Genomic DNA, 16,970 nt, shown 5'->3' with positions numbered 1-16,970 from the left:
CTTTAGGTCAAATGTATTCCATGAACTCTAAAAATCTTTAAGTTGCAAAAACCATGCTTTAAATGCAAATCTTTTTCACTCAACTTCCAGTTACTTTTACCCAAGAAAACTCTGACTGATGAGAATAAAAAAAACACTGGATAACCCATTTTAAGTATTATACTAAAAATGATGTCATCATAATAGAAAATAAATACTTTTACTTCTTCCATTTAATTTGAAGTCTTTCTTTTAAAAATCCTGTAGGAGTAATTTTGTGAAACAAGAGGAACCTGCTTGACTCAATCGCCTCTTGCAAACTTCCCTCCTGTCAGCACATCCTCCAAAGTCACATCGGCCATGCTGGATCAGCAACTGGGGGGGGGTTTCACTGATAGTGACCTAGAGTCAATCCTGTTGCAACTTCCAAGATTCCCTTCATCACAACTCATCTGAGTTCATATGAAGCAAGAAAAATAAAAGAATGTGGAACATGTTTTGGCCACAGCATTGAAACTCAGATTGTAATGCTAACAATGAAAATAATTTTGACCAATCTTTTGGTCATGTACCCTAATATGTAACTCAGAGTCAAATGCAGCTTGATAAACATTCTCAAGAAACACCTTGGGAGGTTTTAATATGTTAAAGGTGCTAATATAAATACAAGTTGTTATTACAAAGTCTTGCATTTCCATCGTGAATCGGATAGACAATGCTTTCAGACAATACTTCAGCAAATCACGTACTCTACAGCACTCCTGAAGTACCTCACAGACTGAACAATCGCCACTAACTACCAGAAAGTTATCAGTGTTGCTCCCGCAGAACCTCCTTCCTCGTGAGAGGTAAAGGTCATTGGCCTTCAGAAGGTCAGGTGATCCATTCTAGCATTTGGCGACCAACTGTGAGGAATGTCCTGCTGTTGAGAAACCAACGAAGCTGTATTTTACCAGTGTGGACCCGGTTTTGCAAACTCTTCCTCCTGTGGCTGATGCATTGTTGGGGTCATGGGTCTGGCATGTCTGAAGTATCAACGACTACTTTAATGAAGATAGTGTCATCTTTAATATACGTTCCACTTTCCAAGACAGTCTGTGCAACAAAAAGAGGGCAGCCTGAAGCAATATTCATTTCTCCTACTGGCTGCTTAAAACTGCTGCTGTTGGGGTCTGGCTTAAAGGCATCCCCCAAATGGCGATTGGCCTGTCCTTGGTCTAACAGCATCAACGTTACTTTCTGTTTAAAAGGCCAAGGTAATAGTGCATCATATTCTCCTCGCATGATGACAAAAAACAGTGACAAGTGGGTTCCTTTGCCCATACCATCTCCATTGAGATAAACTCGAGCACACATTTTGTATCCAAAATATCCCGTGTAAAATGGCTGGCTATACAAGGATAACGTTTTTCCATTAACAGCCTCCTGTTTCCGCCGCCTGTAGTCGCGAATCTTCCAAATCAGTTTACCGTTGTAGCTGACGGTTTCTAAGAGTTGAAAGCGTAGGTCCATATCTGCCAGCCTCACGTCATGAACACTCAGTAAACTGTCAAACCTCTTCAGCTGGTTACTTAATTCAGCTGCAAGACAAAAAGAATTAAAGATTTTATTTGAATGAAGTCACTTTGCAATAGAACAAACTATTTATATGATACTGGAGTTTGCAAATGTGAATCTTAAGTCAACTAAACTTCTTACTGTACTTATACAAATATATAATTTCACTGGCATAATCTGCTGAAGATTAGTGACACAGGAAAGTAATGTTTTAACTTAAAATTTAATTTGATGTTGTTATTGCTGTGACAGTATCTAGACTTTACAAAGAAGCAGAGACATATTGCTTACAGCCAGTCACATAACATTCAAATGCTTCAGAGCAAAACAGCATTTAAGGTGATATAAGGACAAATAATCAAAACCTTGGATCCCAAACCAGTCCTTGCCTTTCAAATGGTGCTAAACCGTATTTGCAAGAACTTTTTCCAAAGGTTTCCCTGCAACCGAGATAGGGCATATGGCCTGACACTTCTTGGCTTACCCCATTCATTCTTCTTGAATATGGGAACAATATGGCCAGCAAATAACGTGACCAGCGGCGACGTCCTTCAAACAATTCATGAAACTACTTCTTTTACTGCTTCTTCTTCTTCCATATATGATTATACTACTGCGTGCGAATGGAACCTGTGATTTACCTTTTCAGGTTGGTTGAGCGATCCAGCACTTTGCTGTTTCTGAGGGAGGTCGCTGAGGTTTGGAGCAGAGTGTGCAGCCTGGAGCCAAGAAACCCGGAGCCCATGACTGACTCCAGTCCTCGCCAGTTAAAGCATCAAGCAATATTGAAACCAACGAGGACGAGAGTGGAAGGCGAGCGGGTATTCAGCACCGTCTGCCTGCGTGTGATCTCTCTCTCTCCCCCTCCTCTTGCTCGCTGCTGCCGGAGGAAGGTGCTGGAGTCGTGGATCTTGGGCAAGGTTTGATCGGTGCAATTTGTCACTGGACTCTGCAGTTCACGTTATACACGTCTGGTTACTCCTTTTCTTAGATTGCTCTTTTCTGCGTTTGGGGCCACTGGCTCTGCAGCCAGCAGTCAACGGAAAATTGAACTGAGCTGAACTAAACTGAAAATTCCTAGACTGTTTAAGGACACTCTGGTTTGATGTTTTATGTTCTGTGTGCTTTTCGCTTGCTTTTTGCCATTTGCGCGATTTATTCTTTCTTTTGCGCACTGGGTGTTTGAGGTTTTCCTTGCACCGGTCCCATGGTGTTTCTTTGTTTCGTGGTTGTCTGTGGGAAGAAGAATCTCAGGGTTGTATACTGCATAAATACTTCGATAATAAATGCACTTTGACCTTCCAGTTTTCCAGTACCTCATCTGTGCCTAAAGATGTCGTCTATCTCTCCATCAGAGCCCCTGTAATCTCCTCCTTTGCTTCCCATAGCTCCCTGAGATAGATTTCATTAATCCCTGGAGACCTATTGACATTAATATGCAGTAATGTCTCTTTCCTGCAGCGCACATTCCAGGCTATCAGCATAATCTCCCCGAGCAGTGCGTAGTGAACAGTGATACAGGGTATTCTTTCATGACGTCACACGTACTCCTGGCTCCACACAAAAAACTACCCTTTCAGTCCCCTAGAGGACTTACTCTTTCTCTAGCTACCCTCTAGTTTTTAAATACATTTATAAAAAGTTCTGAAATTCCCTTTAATACTGTAGGCCAAGACCATTTCATGATCTTATTTTATCCTCCAAATCGACTTCTTAAGTTTTCTCATCTATAAACCTCAATGAACTAACTTGATAACAATTTCCTATGACTCACAATAGCTTCATTCTTTTTCCTGAACAACACTCAATTTGGCCATCAAGGGTTCCATAAATATATCATCTTTGCTTATCACGCTTGCAAGGATATGCTGATTCCGAACTCTTTTATGTCTCCCACTTATCAGGTATAGTTAGGATATAGGCAGCAATTTATGCATGATGGAAAATGATTAGCCCATTGAGAGTTCACCAGAACAGTGGAAGCAGTAAAAGGCTCAACATAAGAACCAGGGTGGGGACGATACTGCAGAAACATTTATACCTATGTTATTTTCTCAGGATTAGGTGTGATATCAAGCTTCTGGACCTTGAGTTTATCAGGGAGTTAGGGAATGGAGTTGTAGCAAGAACCAAAGGGAATAGCTCTCTCATCGCAAAGTTCAGCCAGAGGACACTTGATGCTAAGGCTAAAATTCTAATGAGTTAGGGATAGTGAAGAGTGATGAAGAGATGAAGCAGAACTGAGTGGATTCAAAACTGACACTGTGCAATGAGGCTGCTGAGAGTTGACAAACTGAAAATGGCCCAAGGAACCCTGGGGGGGGGGGGGGGGGGTGAAATAATATAGAAATAAGAAAAAGCTAACGCAATTGATTCTTTGCTGGCCACCGAATAAAATTTAAAGAAGAAATCGAGGGAAAGCAGTGCCAGAGTGCCAGCTGGATGGAGTGGAGAGCTATCTGGGGATGCTGTGCTGATAAGCGTTACCTACGGGTCACGAGGAATGGACAGAGATTATTCGCCTTTGTCATTGCCACAGAGCTCTCACGTGTGGCCTTCAGAAAAGCCATTTTGATAACGCAGCAGAGACAGAATCCTGATTGTTCTGGGAAGGTTGAACAAGGATTTTGAAAGTGTTAGCAAATTCAAGGACTTGAGAGGAAGAGAAGAGCGTTAGCATTTGGAAAGAAGAAGGAGTCAATGGCGAGCTTCTTGAAATGGCCGATGGTGGAAAATGTTAAGGAGAGAACCACAACAGCTAAGGAAAGAGAGATTTAGTTGGCCTGGTAACAGTAGGACAAGAGGGAAAGAGCGGGATGGCAGACTTATGGCTGATAGGAACATGATGGCAGCATGAGACGTAAAGTAGGGAAAACAAAACTTTCTGTCACCTGAAAATGAGGGAAATTAGGTCAAAGACAGATAAACTGGATAGCTTCGATCTTAGTGGACCACATCACCAAGGCAGCACAATAGCATAGTGGCCAGCACAACACTTTACACTACAGGCAACCAGAGTTCAATTCCCACTGCTGCCTGGAAAGAGTTTGTACGTTCTCCCCGTGACCATGTGGGTTTCCTCCAGGTGCTCTGGTTCCGCTACACAGTCGAAAGTCATACCATTTGGTAGGGTTACTCAGCAGGCCAGGCAGCATCCAAGGAAAAAACCATAGACGACACTTTGGAGCTTTTTGCCTGGAACATCAACTGTGCTTTTTTCCACGGATGCTGCCTGGCCTGCTGAGTTCCTCCAGCATTAAGTCAGGGGTTACTGGGTGGCGTGGCTCGAAAGGCTGTATCCCAATAAATAGATATATCAAGCCTTAACGAACTCTGCTCTTAAGTAGCAAAACTGCCTATTATTCCAGTAATATCTTGGAATACAATACCAATTCCAAATTCTTTTTCATTCCTGAAACCTTGGTCTCCTCCTCAACACAAGGAAGCAGCGACACCACCAAGCACTTACCATCTTATACAGTTTATTTATTTTTATTTAGAGATACAATGCGGAATAGGCCCTTCTAAGCCTGCGAACTGCACTGCCCAGCAACCCCAATTTAACCCTGACCTAATCAAGGGACAATATGCCAGTTAACCTACCTGGTACATCTTTGAACTGAGGGGGGAAGCCAGAGGAGCTGGAGGACAGACAGAGCCTCCTTACAGAGCGTGCTGGAAGTGAACTCTGAACTGTAACAGCATTGTGCTGACTGCTACACTACTGTGTCGTCCCACATCATCTCCTGCCTGACGACTGTGGGAAGTAACCTGGCTAGCTGCATCATGTTCTGCCACAGCACTTTGAATGTACAGGAACGCAAGAAGCTGCAGAGAATAGCAGGCCCAGCCCAATGCACTACTGCACGTCCCTCCCCACCAACCAAAGTATCTAAATCCAAAGGTACCACCTACCTACGATTGCCACCATCCAGGCCACGCCATCTTTTTGCAGCTACCGCTGGGCTGCAAGTACAGAAGCCTGAAGTCCCACACCACCAGGTTCACAAAGAGCTACTGCCCTTCTGCCATTCAGTTCTTCAACCAGCCAGCACAACCCTACTCGGTATAGTTATGCTTTCATTTTTTTGAACTACCATGGACTTCGTTTTTGTTTTAATTGCATTCTTTATTTGTTTTCCTTGTGTATCTGATGCTACGTGCCAGTGACACCACTGCAATTAATTTTTTCATTTGCGCCTGTGCATACTTGCACTTATGCATATAACCACAAATTAATTTTTTGACTTTTATTGTAACTTTTGAGAAAGTGGGAATTATTATCTTTTCCACATTCTGGTTAGCTGCCTTCAGCCAGCTCCTTCCCTTCCCCAGAGAGACAAAATTCCTCTGGCTCTTCTCACTGCCTGAGCTATCACCTCTCCAGCTGAGGCTCAGGATGAAAATACGAATTTTAGGCAAGCCAGTTTTCAATGACTTCATTTATGATTCTTCATTCTCATGAAAATCTGCACATTAACAATGCATCCTGGGTTGCAAACACTCTTTTACATAGGGGCCAACTTGCACTGCTCCCACACTTCAATTCACATCTTAGACAACAGACAATATGAGCAAAATCGTGGCTTTGTACTTACTCAAGCTAGCAGCTCCCATGCCTGGTCCAGCAGTTCTGCCGGGCAACTCCAGCTGTCTAATTCGGGTCTGCAGGTGGTCTATAGATTCTCTCAGAATGTTGGCATCTCGAGCAGTCTCTTCCTGCCTTTGGTATGTCTGTTGCGATGTTTGGTCAATATTCATCAGCTTATCTGTCTGACTGGCCAACATTTTCTGCAAAAATTAAAATTTGTATACATTTAATACAAGGTAGCATCATATCCAAAGCAGCAGGTGATCTGGGTTCATGCCCGATGGTCAGGTAAGGAGGAAAGCTAGTGACCTAATGCGAGAAAGTCAATGCCAGCTTCAGACTAACAGTAAAATCCTTCATTATAAGCAAAGCAGGACAGGGAAGACACACTGACAGATTCTGGGTTCCTAAGTGAACTGCTTCCAATGTCCATTTCTAATCATGGCCATTCTTTGCAAGCATACAGCTTTTCTCACCCAAATTCCTCTCCACTCTGCAGGTTATTAAGGATCAAATCAAGGATGCAAGCTGCAGCACATTTCAGTACAACTAACACAGACCTTGTCTCTGCTCGTTCACTGATGAAATTCTTATCCGTGCCTTTGTACTTCTAAATTCGACGAGTTCAAATGGGCATTCTCATTCCAACCTCTATAACTTAGAAATCATCCAAAATTCTATCACGTTTTGTACTCAATGTTAGTCTGTTCATCAATCCTGTGCTACTTGAATTTTAAATTTTTCATTGACTAATTCATATCCCCCTTTTGACCTTGCCCTCTCCTCTTTCTATAAAATCCTCCAACCTTATAATCCCAAGGGGTATGCATAGTCCTGCGCCTGACCTCTTTAACATATCCAAAGTTAATTGACGCACCACTGGCAGCCACATCTACAGCTACCAACACCTTAAGCTTTGAAGTAGTGCGTCTCTACCCCCTTTACCTTTTAAATTATTCAATAAAACATACTTCTAAAGTAGCTCAGTCGTCAAGTTATGCGATAATGTTCCTGTGAAGCAGCTTAGAAAATTTTGCTACATTAAAGACTTTATATGAATACAAGCTGCTGTTGTTGAGCAAGATATGCTTCAATGAATTGAAGAGAAAAAAAATGTGAAGAACAGTTGGCTGACAATGGAAAATCATTTGCACGAGGGTGGATGTGAACCAGGACTCGCAGACTCTGCAGAATTTGGATAGTTAACTGGCTAGTGTTACAAAGTTCATACAGAGTCCAGTACACACGTAGAAATAAATAAGTAAATAATATCAATGGAGACATTTTCACATTGATTATAACAATTAGAATTATATAACTTGAAGCAATTGCATCAGTAGGGAATTATTATACAGTCATTATTATACAATTATTATACAAACACCAGAGGGCATATGTACGAAATTAAGGGAGGGAAGTTTAGGGGAGACATCGGGGGTAATTTTTTTTTCCACAGAGGGTTGTGAGTGCCTGGAATGACTTGCCAGGGATGATGGTGGAGGCTAAAACATTAGGGGTATTTAAGAGCCTCTTGGACAGGCACATGGATGAAAGAAAAATGGAGGGTTATGGGGTAGTGTGGGTTTAGTACTTTTTTTAAAGATTATATGGTTCGGCACAACATGGAGGGCTGAAGGGCCTGTACTGTGCTGTAGTGTTCTATGGTTCTATGGTTCATTGAATTTTTTAAAAAGTTGTAAATTATTGGCTAGAAAAAGAAAAAGCAGCTATCCTTGATGTTCAATGCTGTTAACAATACCGAGTCCTCCCACCATCAACATCCTTGGAGATAACTACCGATCACTGAGGTTGGATATCTTCAGACATCAACAAACATTTAAGAACGATCCACACTCAACAAGGCAAAAGTCAGGGACATGGTGGAGTATTTTCCACTGGCTGTGATGAGTGCAGGTCCAACAATGATCAACAAGCTCAATGTATTCAAAACAGAATAACTGGCAACGGGCTGCCGGCAACGGTGGTGGAGGCGGATACAATAGGGTCTTTTAAAGAGGCTTTTAGATAGGTACATGGAGCTTAGTAAAATAGAGGGCTACAGGTAAGCCTAGTAATTTCTAAGGTAGGGACTTGTTCAGCACAACTTAGTGGGCTGAAGGGCCTGTAGGTTTTCTATGTTTCTAATGCCACCTGCCTGTCATGCCTGAATGTCGTTTAGGGCTCAGTGCATGCAGGTGTGGACTGCATTATTTGCCGAGGTGTTGCAAATGGAACTGAAGATTGTGCAATCAGTGAACATTCTTCAGAATGACATTACAATGGTCAGTGATAAAGCAACCGAAGATGACTGAGCCTTGGAAACTGTTCCAAAAGACTCGCACTGATCCACAGGGCTGGGATTTCAGTTTTCTCCTGGCTTTGGTGTCTGCAAGAACTATTTAATCTACTTTATAGACTGTTCCACACCAAAGATGCCACCATCTTCAAACTGACTTTGAAACAGTAAATCTCGTGGATATTTCTCTGGGGTCAATAATGAGCCACTTCTTCAAGGATACCACAATATCCTGGGTTGTTCAAGTACAGAGAGCATTCTTCATTCCATCTGAAGTCACATCCTACCCGAGACATTACTCCACGACACTGTGGCACTCTGTTGACACTGCTTCCTGCTCTTACCGTGATTTTAAATGTTTCATGAACATTTAATTTCTTCGTTCTCTATTTTTGACTATTCAGAATATAGTGTACAATTATACCTGAAATAACAGTCTATTTTTCAGATTTTTGGTATTTTTTCAAGCCTTCCTGATATTTCACATCTCTATAAGAATTTTACTTAGCTACATCCTCCATGGACTAAAAGCCCCAAGTTGGTTTTTTTTAAGCTACTTTATTGTTCAGCACTTACAGTTCTTTTTTTTTGTCAATGCCTTAAGAAATTGATTATTTTTGCAATCCAAAAAGGACATATTACATGTAAACTGATCTATTCAGGACAAATTCTCACTTATCTAATAGTTCAACATTTTACAGCTAATTATATCAAAAACTAAGATACAAGGATCTACAAATACGGAAGTATTCCCTCTCTGTGCCAAAAGGTATTACCTGCATGTGGCCAAGTCGACTTTCGTTCTTACTTGCGAGCTGTGCAAATTTACTTTGTTCTTTCTCCAAGTGGCTTATCTGGGCTGACATGATATCAACCATTTTACACTTTTCTTGCAACTTGTTCTGAAGATCCAAGACCTGCAGCAAGAATGAAGAACTATTAGCACGGAATCTCTCCTGGCAAGCACTATTATACCATTAAGATTCAATTTTTTCACTCTTTGCTGACCTCAGTAATAACTTCCATGAAATCGGAAGTGCTTTATTCTTTTGTTCCTAAGCTGGCATTTCCATCACTGAGAGAGTGGGACTACTGAGGCCTTAAACTTCTCTTACTGACACCTTAAACATCTGCTCAAGGCCATTAGGCAGTTTTTTGATGCCATTAATTTGGGAACATCCTGCATGAAGGAATTATATGCTGTGGGATTTAAATTGGAGTCTCACCCATCACTGAAAGACCACAGTCCGTCAACCCGCATCATACAACTGTATGTGTAGACAATGCCAAGACCCAAGTGTGATTCAGATCGTTCCACAAAACATAATGAAATGTCAGCTCTGGTAGAAATTGCAATGTTTGACAGCTTATACTTTAATACACTTAAATGATACTGCTGCATTTTATCTCATATTTCACAAAGAGTGACTTACTATTGCCAGTGAGGTCTTTTACATAATGAGGAAACTCTTGTAAGATGAATCAGTTACAGAGGTCAAACGGCTAGATTGAGAAAGAATGTAGCTCTCAGTACAAATTCTCCTTGTCACAGCTACAGTTACAAAGAGAGGATTACTTTTCAATAGTATATCAGTGACTTAGTAGGGCAACTTCCAAACCACAATATTTCTAAAATAAACTTAATAAAAGCAGAATGGATCAAAATATTTGCCACTGTCGAACTTTTGTGCAATGGAGGAAGAATACACAAGGAAAAGCAGAACCTGTTTTTACAAACCCAGTGCAAATTAATAAATTGGCAAGTTAGTTTATTATTGCTATATGTACTGAGCTACAGATTGCAGATCAATTTGGCATAACAGCGTCTAGAGGGAATACAGGTAAAACAATACAGCGTGAAGAATAAAGTGTTACAGAGAAAGTGCAGAGTAGGTAGACAATAAGGGCCAAGATCAAAACAAGGTTGTGAGGTCGAGAGTCCATACTAGGGAACCATTATCATAGTGTGATAGAAGCTGTCCCTGAGCCTGTTCGTACAGCTTTTCAGACTTTTGTATCTTCAGCCCAATGGGAATGTAGACTTTGTGCAAGGGGATGAGCTCTATGATTGCGCTGGCTGCTTTATCAAGGCAGTGAAACGTGAGAACAAGACCATGGAGGGGACACTGGTCTCATGCTGCGCTGAGCTGTGCTCACAACTCCCTGCAGTTGCCTGCAGTCAACTTCTTCGGTTTCAATGGTGCGTCGACCAAAATGTGTTTAGCCTCCTGAGGAAGTAGAGCCATTGAAGAGCTTTCTTGTCCATAGCATCTACATGGTTAGACCAGGATACGTTATTGGTGATGTTCACTCCTAGGAACCTGAAGCTCTCAATCCTCGTGCTGATGTAAGCAGGAGCCAATGTGCATTGCTCCCCTTTCCTGAAGTCAATGACTGGCCCTTTTGTTTTGCTGGCATTGAGGGGCAAGGCAGCTGTCATGTACCCATGTCACTAGGCTCTCTACCTCCTAACAACAGAATAAAAAGCCAGCTCCTCTTCTGAATTTACATTCTACATACAGTACAATAAATGCTGGTCTTGCAGGAATAGCAACGTCTCATAAATGAAGGAACAAAGTTAACCATTAAATCCTGCTCAGTGAGCTCGTCCATGTTGCACGTTGAAGTCTTTGGAACGGGGTCTCAACCCGCAGCCAGCTCCCAGAAAGGGCGACATTTTTAAAAATGAAGAAACTGTTACAAGTTTCTAAAAAAAAGTCCATGTTTTCATGGAAATAGAAAAAAAAGGCCCTCAAACAGGCGTCTATGCAATTGCTCGGAGAGTTAAGGACGTAAACTTTATCAACATTTTTTTTACCCTATTATTGCAAAAATATGCACATTTCTGTTTTTGTCATGTCATTAGCAGTTCTTAAAGTATAACTGTTGCAGAATCTTCTGCGTTAACCAGTTCCCCAAATTACTGCTGGGCTACGTTCCAGTTCTGAGAAATCAGTTTGGCCTTATTGGCATAGAAACTCCAAAACACAAGGTTTTCTTTTTCTTTGAGCCCAAAACCAAATTTATGCATTTTTAGTTATTTTAGTCAACTGACAGACATACTTTATTGATCCCGAGGGAAATTGGGTTTCGTTACAGCTGCGCCAACCAAGAATAGTGTAGAAATATAGCAATATAAAACCATAAATAATAATAAGTAAATTATGCCAAGTGGAAATAAGTCCAGGACCAGCCTATTGGCTCAGGGTGTCTGACACTCCAAGGGAGGAGTTGTAAAGTTTGATGGCTACAGGCAGGAATGACTTCCTATGACGCTCAGTGTTGCATCTCGGTGGAATGAGTCTCTGGCTGAACTTACTCCTGTGCCTAACCAGTACATTATGGAGTGGATGGGAGTCATTGTCCAAGATGGCATGCAACTTGGACAACATCCTCTTTTCAGACACCACCGTCAGAGAGTCCAGTTCCACCCCCACAACATCACTGGCCTTACGAATGAGTTTGTTGATTCTGTTGGTGTCTGCTACCCTCAGCCTGCTGCCCCAGCACACAACAACAAATATGATAGCACTGGCCACCACAGCCTTGTAGAACATCCTCAGCATCGTCCAGCAGATGTTAAAGGACCTCAGTCTCCTCAGGAAATAGAGACAGCTCTGACTCTTCTTGTAGACAGCCTCAGTGTTCTTTGACCAGTCCAGTTTATTGTCCATTCGTATCCCCAGGTATTTGTCATCCTCCACCATGTCCACACTGACCCCTTGGATGGAAACAGGAGTCACCGGTGCCTTAGCCCTCCTCAGGTCCACCACCAGCTCCTTAGTCTTTTTCACATTAAGCTGCAGATGATTCTGCTCGCACCATGTGACAAAGTTTCCCACCGTAGCCCTGTACTCAGCCTCATCTCCCCTGCTGATGCATCCAATTATGGCAGAGTCATCAGAAAACTTCTGAAGATGGCAAGACTCTGTGCAGTAGTTGAAGTCCAAGGTGTAGATGGTGAAGAGAAAGGGAGACAGGACAGTCCCCTGTGGAGCCCCAGTGCTGCCGACCACTCTGTCTGACACACAGTGTTGCAAGCGCACGTACTGTGGTCTGCCAGTCAGGTAATCAATAATCCATGACACCAGGGAAGCATCCACCTGCATCACTGTCAGCTTCTCACCCAGCAGAGCAGGGCGGATGGTACTGAACACACTGGAGAAGTCAAAAAACATGACCCTCACAGTGTTCGCCGGCTTGTCCAGGTGGGCGTAGACACGGTTCAGCAGGTAGACGATGGCATCCTCAACTCCTAGTTGGGGCTGATAGGCGAACTGGAGGGGGTCTAAGTGTGGCCTAACCATAGGCCGGAGCTGCTCTAGAATAAGTCTCTCCAGGGTCTTCATGATGTGGGAGGTCAATGCCACCGGTCTGTAGTCATCGGAGCCATTGGGGCATGGCGTCTTCGGTACAGGGATGAGGCAGGACGTCTTCCACAGCACAGGAACCCTCTGGAGACTCAGGCTCAGGTTGAAGACATGGTGAAGTACTCCACATAGCTGGGGGGGCACAGGCTTTAAGCACCCTGGGGCTGACATCATCCGGGCCTGCAGCCTTGCTTGGGTGGAGACGTTTCAGCTGTCTTCTCACCTGGTCAGCTGTGAAGCCCACCATGGTGGTTTCAGGTGGGGGAGGGGTGTCGTCATGAGAGCAGGGTGGGGGGCTGTGAGGAGGGGTAGGAGGGGAGAGTGGAGTATGTGTTGGTTGGGGGCCGACAACAGATGAATCATGTGGGGGATGGGCAGGGGCCACAGTGTCAAATCTGTTGAAGAACGGGTTAAGTTTGTTGGCCCTGTCCACACTGCCTTCAGCTCCTCTGTTGCTAGTTTGCTGGAACCCAGTGATGGTCCTCATCCCACTCCAGACCTCTCTCACATTGTTCTGCTGGAGTTTCCACTCAAGCTTCCTCCTATATCTGTCTTTAGCCTCCCTGATCTTGGCTTTCAGGTCTCTCCGTATTGTCCTCAGCTCCTCCCTATTTCCATCTCTAAACGCCCTCTTTTTAGTGTTCAGGATGTCCTTAAAGTCCTTTGTTACCCATGGCTTGTTATTCGAATAACAAAGGACAGTTAGTCCACACAGAAGTTGATGTAACCAGTGATGCACTCTGTGAACTGTTTATCACAATTAGCATTAATGTGTACCAGAACAGCTGATCGCATCAACTAAGATCTAAAGTGACATGTTCATACAAGGCCGAGTTCGCAATGCATTAAGTCTAGTATTCAAAGGAAGCAATTAAACCATACACCTGTACAAATGTAATGTGTGTTTGTCACCAGCACGACAGCCGGATTAAACAACATGGAAAGAATGTGGATGACCCAGAGAATAGTTTCTGCAGTTGTGAACCTTCTCATTGACTAAACATAGATTTTTATTAAAGAGATATCAAAATTCATTGGCTTCAGTAATCCAGAAAAAAAGTTAACAAGTGATTTCTAGAGATCAGGGCGTTAGTCTACATCTCGCCATGATCCCAAAAAAATTCAATGCACCACCAATATCTTTTAAGTACTTTACATACTGAGATCTGCAGAATAAAGTGTGTTACACAACACAGAAACAAGCCCTTCGGCTCAACAATGCTGACCAAGGAAGTCACATGAACTTGCCCCATATGACTGCATTTGGCCCATACCCCTCTCCACCTTTTCCATCTGTACACTTGTCTAACTGCCTCTTAAACATTATAATAGTACCACACGTATGATACTATTACTATCGTAAAAGCCGTACGAATTGTAAATATGACAAGTTATTATGAGCCAACCAATCCACTATTTATTCAACTAAATACTTTAAAATTCAGAGATTTCATAGATTTTAAAATAATACAAATAATGTATAAAGTAATAAAATGGACAGTTACCACAAAGTATCCAAACATTGATTAAAATGAGAGAAAGTCAACATGAGTTGAGAGGAACATGTATATTTTAAAAACAAAGGATATGAACAAATGTAAAAAAAATCATTGTATTTCAGTCAGGGGGTGAATCTATGGAACAGTTGTAGTGAGAATTCAAAAACATGCACTACACATAACAAGTTTAAAAAATTATTTAAAAATAATTTAATGAACAAATATAAAATACATGATTTAAAATGAATGGGAGTAATGTAAATAAATGATTCTTGGAATTGGATTTTGTGTGAAAAGATTATGAAATTTTTTTGTTGTGTTGTGATGATTGACGCCAAATACATTGCTGTATAAGTACGAGGGGTAGGCCTAATAAGCTGTAGCTTCAGCCTACACCCTTTCCGTCTCTTTTAAAGATTTTTATTATTAAATTTTGTTTTATGAAATCATAGTTGAAAATTGTGCTTTTTGTTATGTTTCTACTGACCAAAATAAAATTTCATTCATTCATTCAATAGTACCTGTTGAAGTTACAGCAAGGGAAGGATTAAGGTATAGTTGGCAGATAGCGTACAGTCAACCCGGCTGAGAAAGGTCTTTGAAGAGAAGTCCTTGAAGAGCGTAACTTCCCTTTGGATGGCATCAATCTGCAGCCATTTGGCATGAAAAGGATGTGACGGAAGAATGCAATGCACACTCCGACTACGGGACAATCACTTTACCAACTTCAAAGTGTCATTTAACACCCGTATTGTGAATGGCAATTGATTATGCAAATAAGGGATATAAACAACGCACAGTTTACCAAGTGTCTGCAACTGCTAGCCAATTCTGTATAAAAACGGCATTGCTCTGCTCAAACGTCAGAACAGTACAGTGACAGGAGCCACACTTGTGCACAAGTAAATAAAGTGTGATGGAGGAACAAGTATGAGTTTTCAGATTCCAGTTAATTGGCAACGACATACCCACCACTCCAGTCTTCTTGGTGGTCTGTTGGATATACCCACCACCTGTGAAAAGCTTTCTTTCCAGTCCCTTTTAAATCTCTCCCTTCTCACTTTAGATCCATGTCCTCTAGTTTTAAACTGCCCAACCCAAAGAAAAAGAATGTGCTTATGCATCTTATCTATACTGCTCACGATTTTATATGCACCTAAGGTTACCCCTCAGACTCCAAGGGGAAAAAACAGCCCACCTAGCTTCTCCTTATAACTAAAGTGCTCCATTCCCGATAACATCACTACGAATCTTTTCGACAACCTTTCCAGCTAAATGACGTCTTTAATGAAATCAGTTCCTGATGTATCATATTTCAACAACAAAATAAACCAGCTGCCAAGTTCCATGGCTCTTCTTGGGCACCAGCCCTGGCAAACACCAGATAATCACTGCCCATTTGTGATACATCAGGAACCTATCATGGGATTTGTAGAAAAGGTTAAAGTCAAAATAGGAAAACTGGTTCTAAAGCAAATACTTCCAATAACTTCAGAAAGCTTTGTTCTCACTTTGGAAGGAAGGCCAGTATAAGTGAACAGAGTTAATATTTAACTTTATTGACCTTTGAGCAAACTAGGAGATGTACAGTATAATAGACAAAAGATGTCTATTATAGGAATATAATATTTAATTATAATATAATATCTAATATCTAATAATATGTAATATAATATCTAATTATAGGAAAGATGTCAACAAAATAGAGAGTGTACTGAGAAGATTTACTAGAATGTTACCTGGGTTTCAGCACGTAAGTTACAGGGAAAGGTTGAACAAGTTAGGTCTTTATTCTTTGGAGCTTAGAAGGTTGAGGGGGGACTTGATAGAGGTATTTAAAATTATGAGGGGGATAGATAGAGTTGACGTAGATAGGTTTTTTCCATTAAGAGTAGGGGAGATTCAAACAAGAGGACATGAGTTGAGAGTTAGGGGGCAAAAGTTTAAGGGTAACACGAGGGGGAATTTCTTTACTCAGAGAGTGGTAGCTGTGTGGAATGAGCTTCCAGTAGAAGTGGTAGAGGCAGGTTCGGTATTGTCAATTAAAGTAAAATTGGATAGGTATATGGACAGGAAAGGAATGGAGGGTTATGGGCTGAATGCGGGTCAGTAGGACTAGGTGAGAGTAAGCGTTCAGCATGGACTAGAAGGGCCAAGATGGCCGGTTTCCATGCTGTAATTGTTATATGGTTATATATGTCCAATGAAATGGTTAAAACACCTGAGGATAGAAGCATGTAAATTATGGCAGAAGACAAATATCTGTGGCTCAGGCTTTTCTGGCAGGAAAGCAGCAGGTAAACTGTACACGTGCGAAGCAAGAGGAGAAATAAAACACTACGAAGGCTGAAAACACTTAGCAAGTCAGGCAGCATCTGTGGAAAGAAAGCAGACGGCAGGCTGGGGCAAGTCTTCCTTCTGAAAAGTTAACCTTTTCGCTTTCCACATGTGCCATTTGACTAGTAAGCATCTGCATTGCTTTCTTTTATTTCACATTTCCAGCATTTGTAGCTTTTTAAAAAGATTTTCAGTTACAAAGGAGGACCCGGTGGAGTGCAGTCCCTGAGTCTATCAATGACGCTGAGCTGGAGATGGTTGAGAGCTTCAGGTTCCAGGATGCACTATAAATATCACCAACAACATGTCCTGCTCCAGCCATGAGAATGGTACAGCCAAGA

The 16,970-nt window shown here is 41.9% G+C and overlaps 1 protein-coding gene across 2 annotated transcripts in view; it reads right to left on the bottom strand.

Annotated features, from left to right (window-relative positions):
* Positions 1-591: 591 nt before the first annotated feature.
* traf3 (TNF receptor-associated factor 3) overlaps positions 592-16,970 on the bottom strand; it is a 77,794-nt gene continuing 61,415 nt past the window's right edge. For both annotated transcript variants that reach the window (XM_073039715.1, XM_073039714.1), the window contains 3 exons: positions 9,200-9,340; positions 6,135-6,327; positions 592-1,559 (listed from right to left, as the gene is read on the bottom strand). In XM_073039715.1, coding sequence (XP_072895816.1) covers positions 988-1,559; positions 6,135-6,327; positions 9,200-9,340 — 906 coding nt within the window. In that variant the 3' untranslated portion in view covers positions 592-987. The remainder of the gene's footprint in view (positions 1,560-6,134; positions 6,328-9,199; positions 9,341-16,970) is intronic.

This window comes from Hemitrygon akajei, chromosome 3, assembly GCF_048418815.1.
Source record: "Hemitrygon akajei chromosome 3, sHemAka1.3, whole genome shotgun sequence".
In the NCBI taxonomy this organism is placed as follows: domain Eukaryota; kingdom Metazoa; phylum Chordata; class Chondrichthyes; order Myliobatiformes; family Dasyatidae; genus Hemitrygon; species Hemitrygon akajei.
The sequence above is the reverse complement of the archived record's forward strand: the minus strand, read 5'-3'. Positions and strand labels throughout refer to the sequence as shown.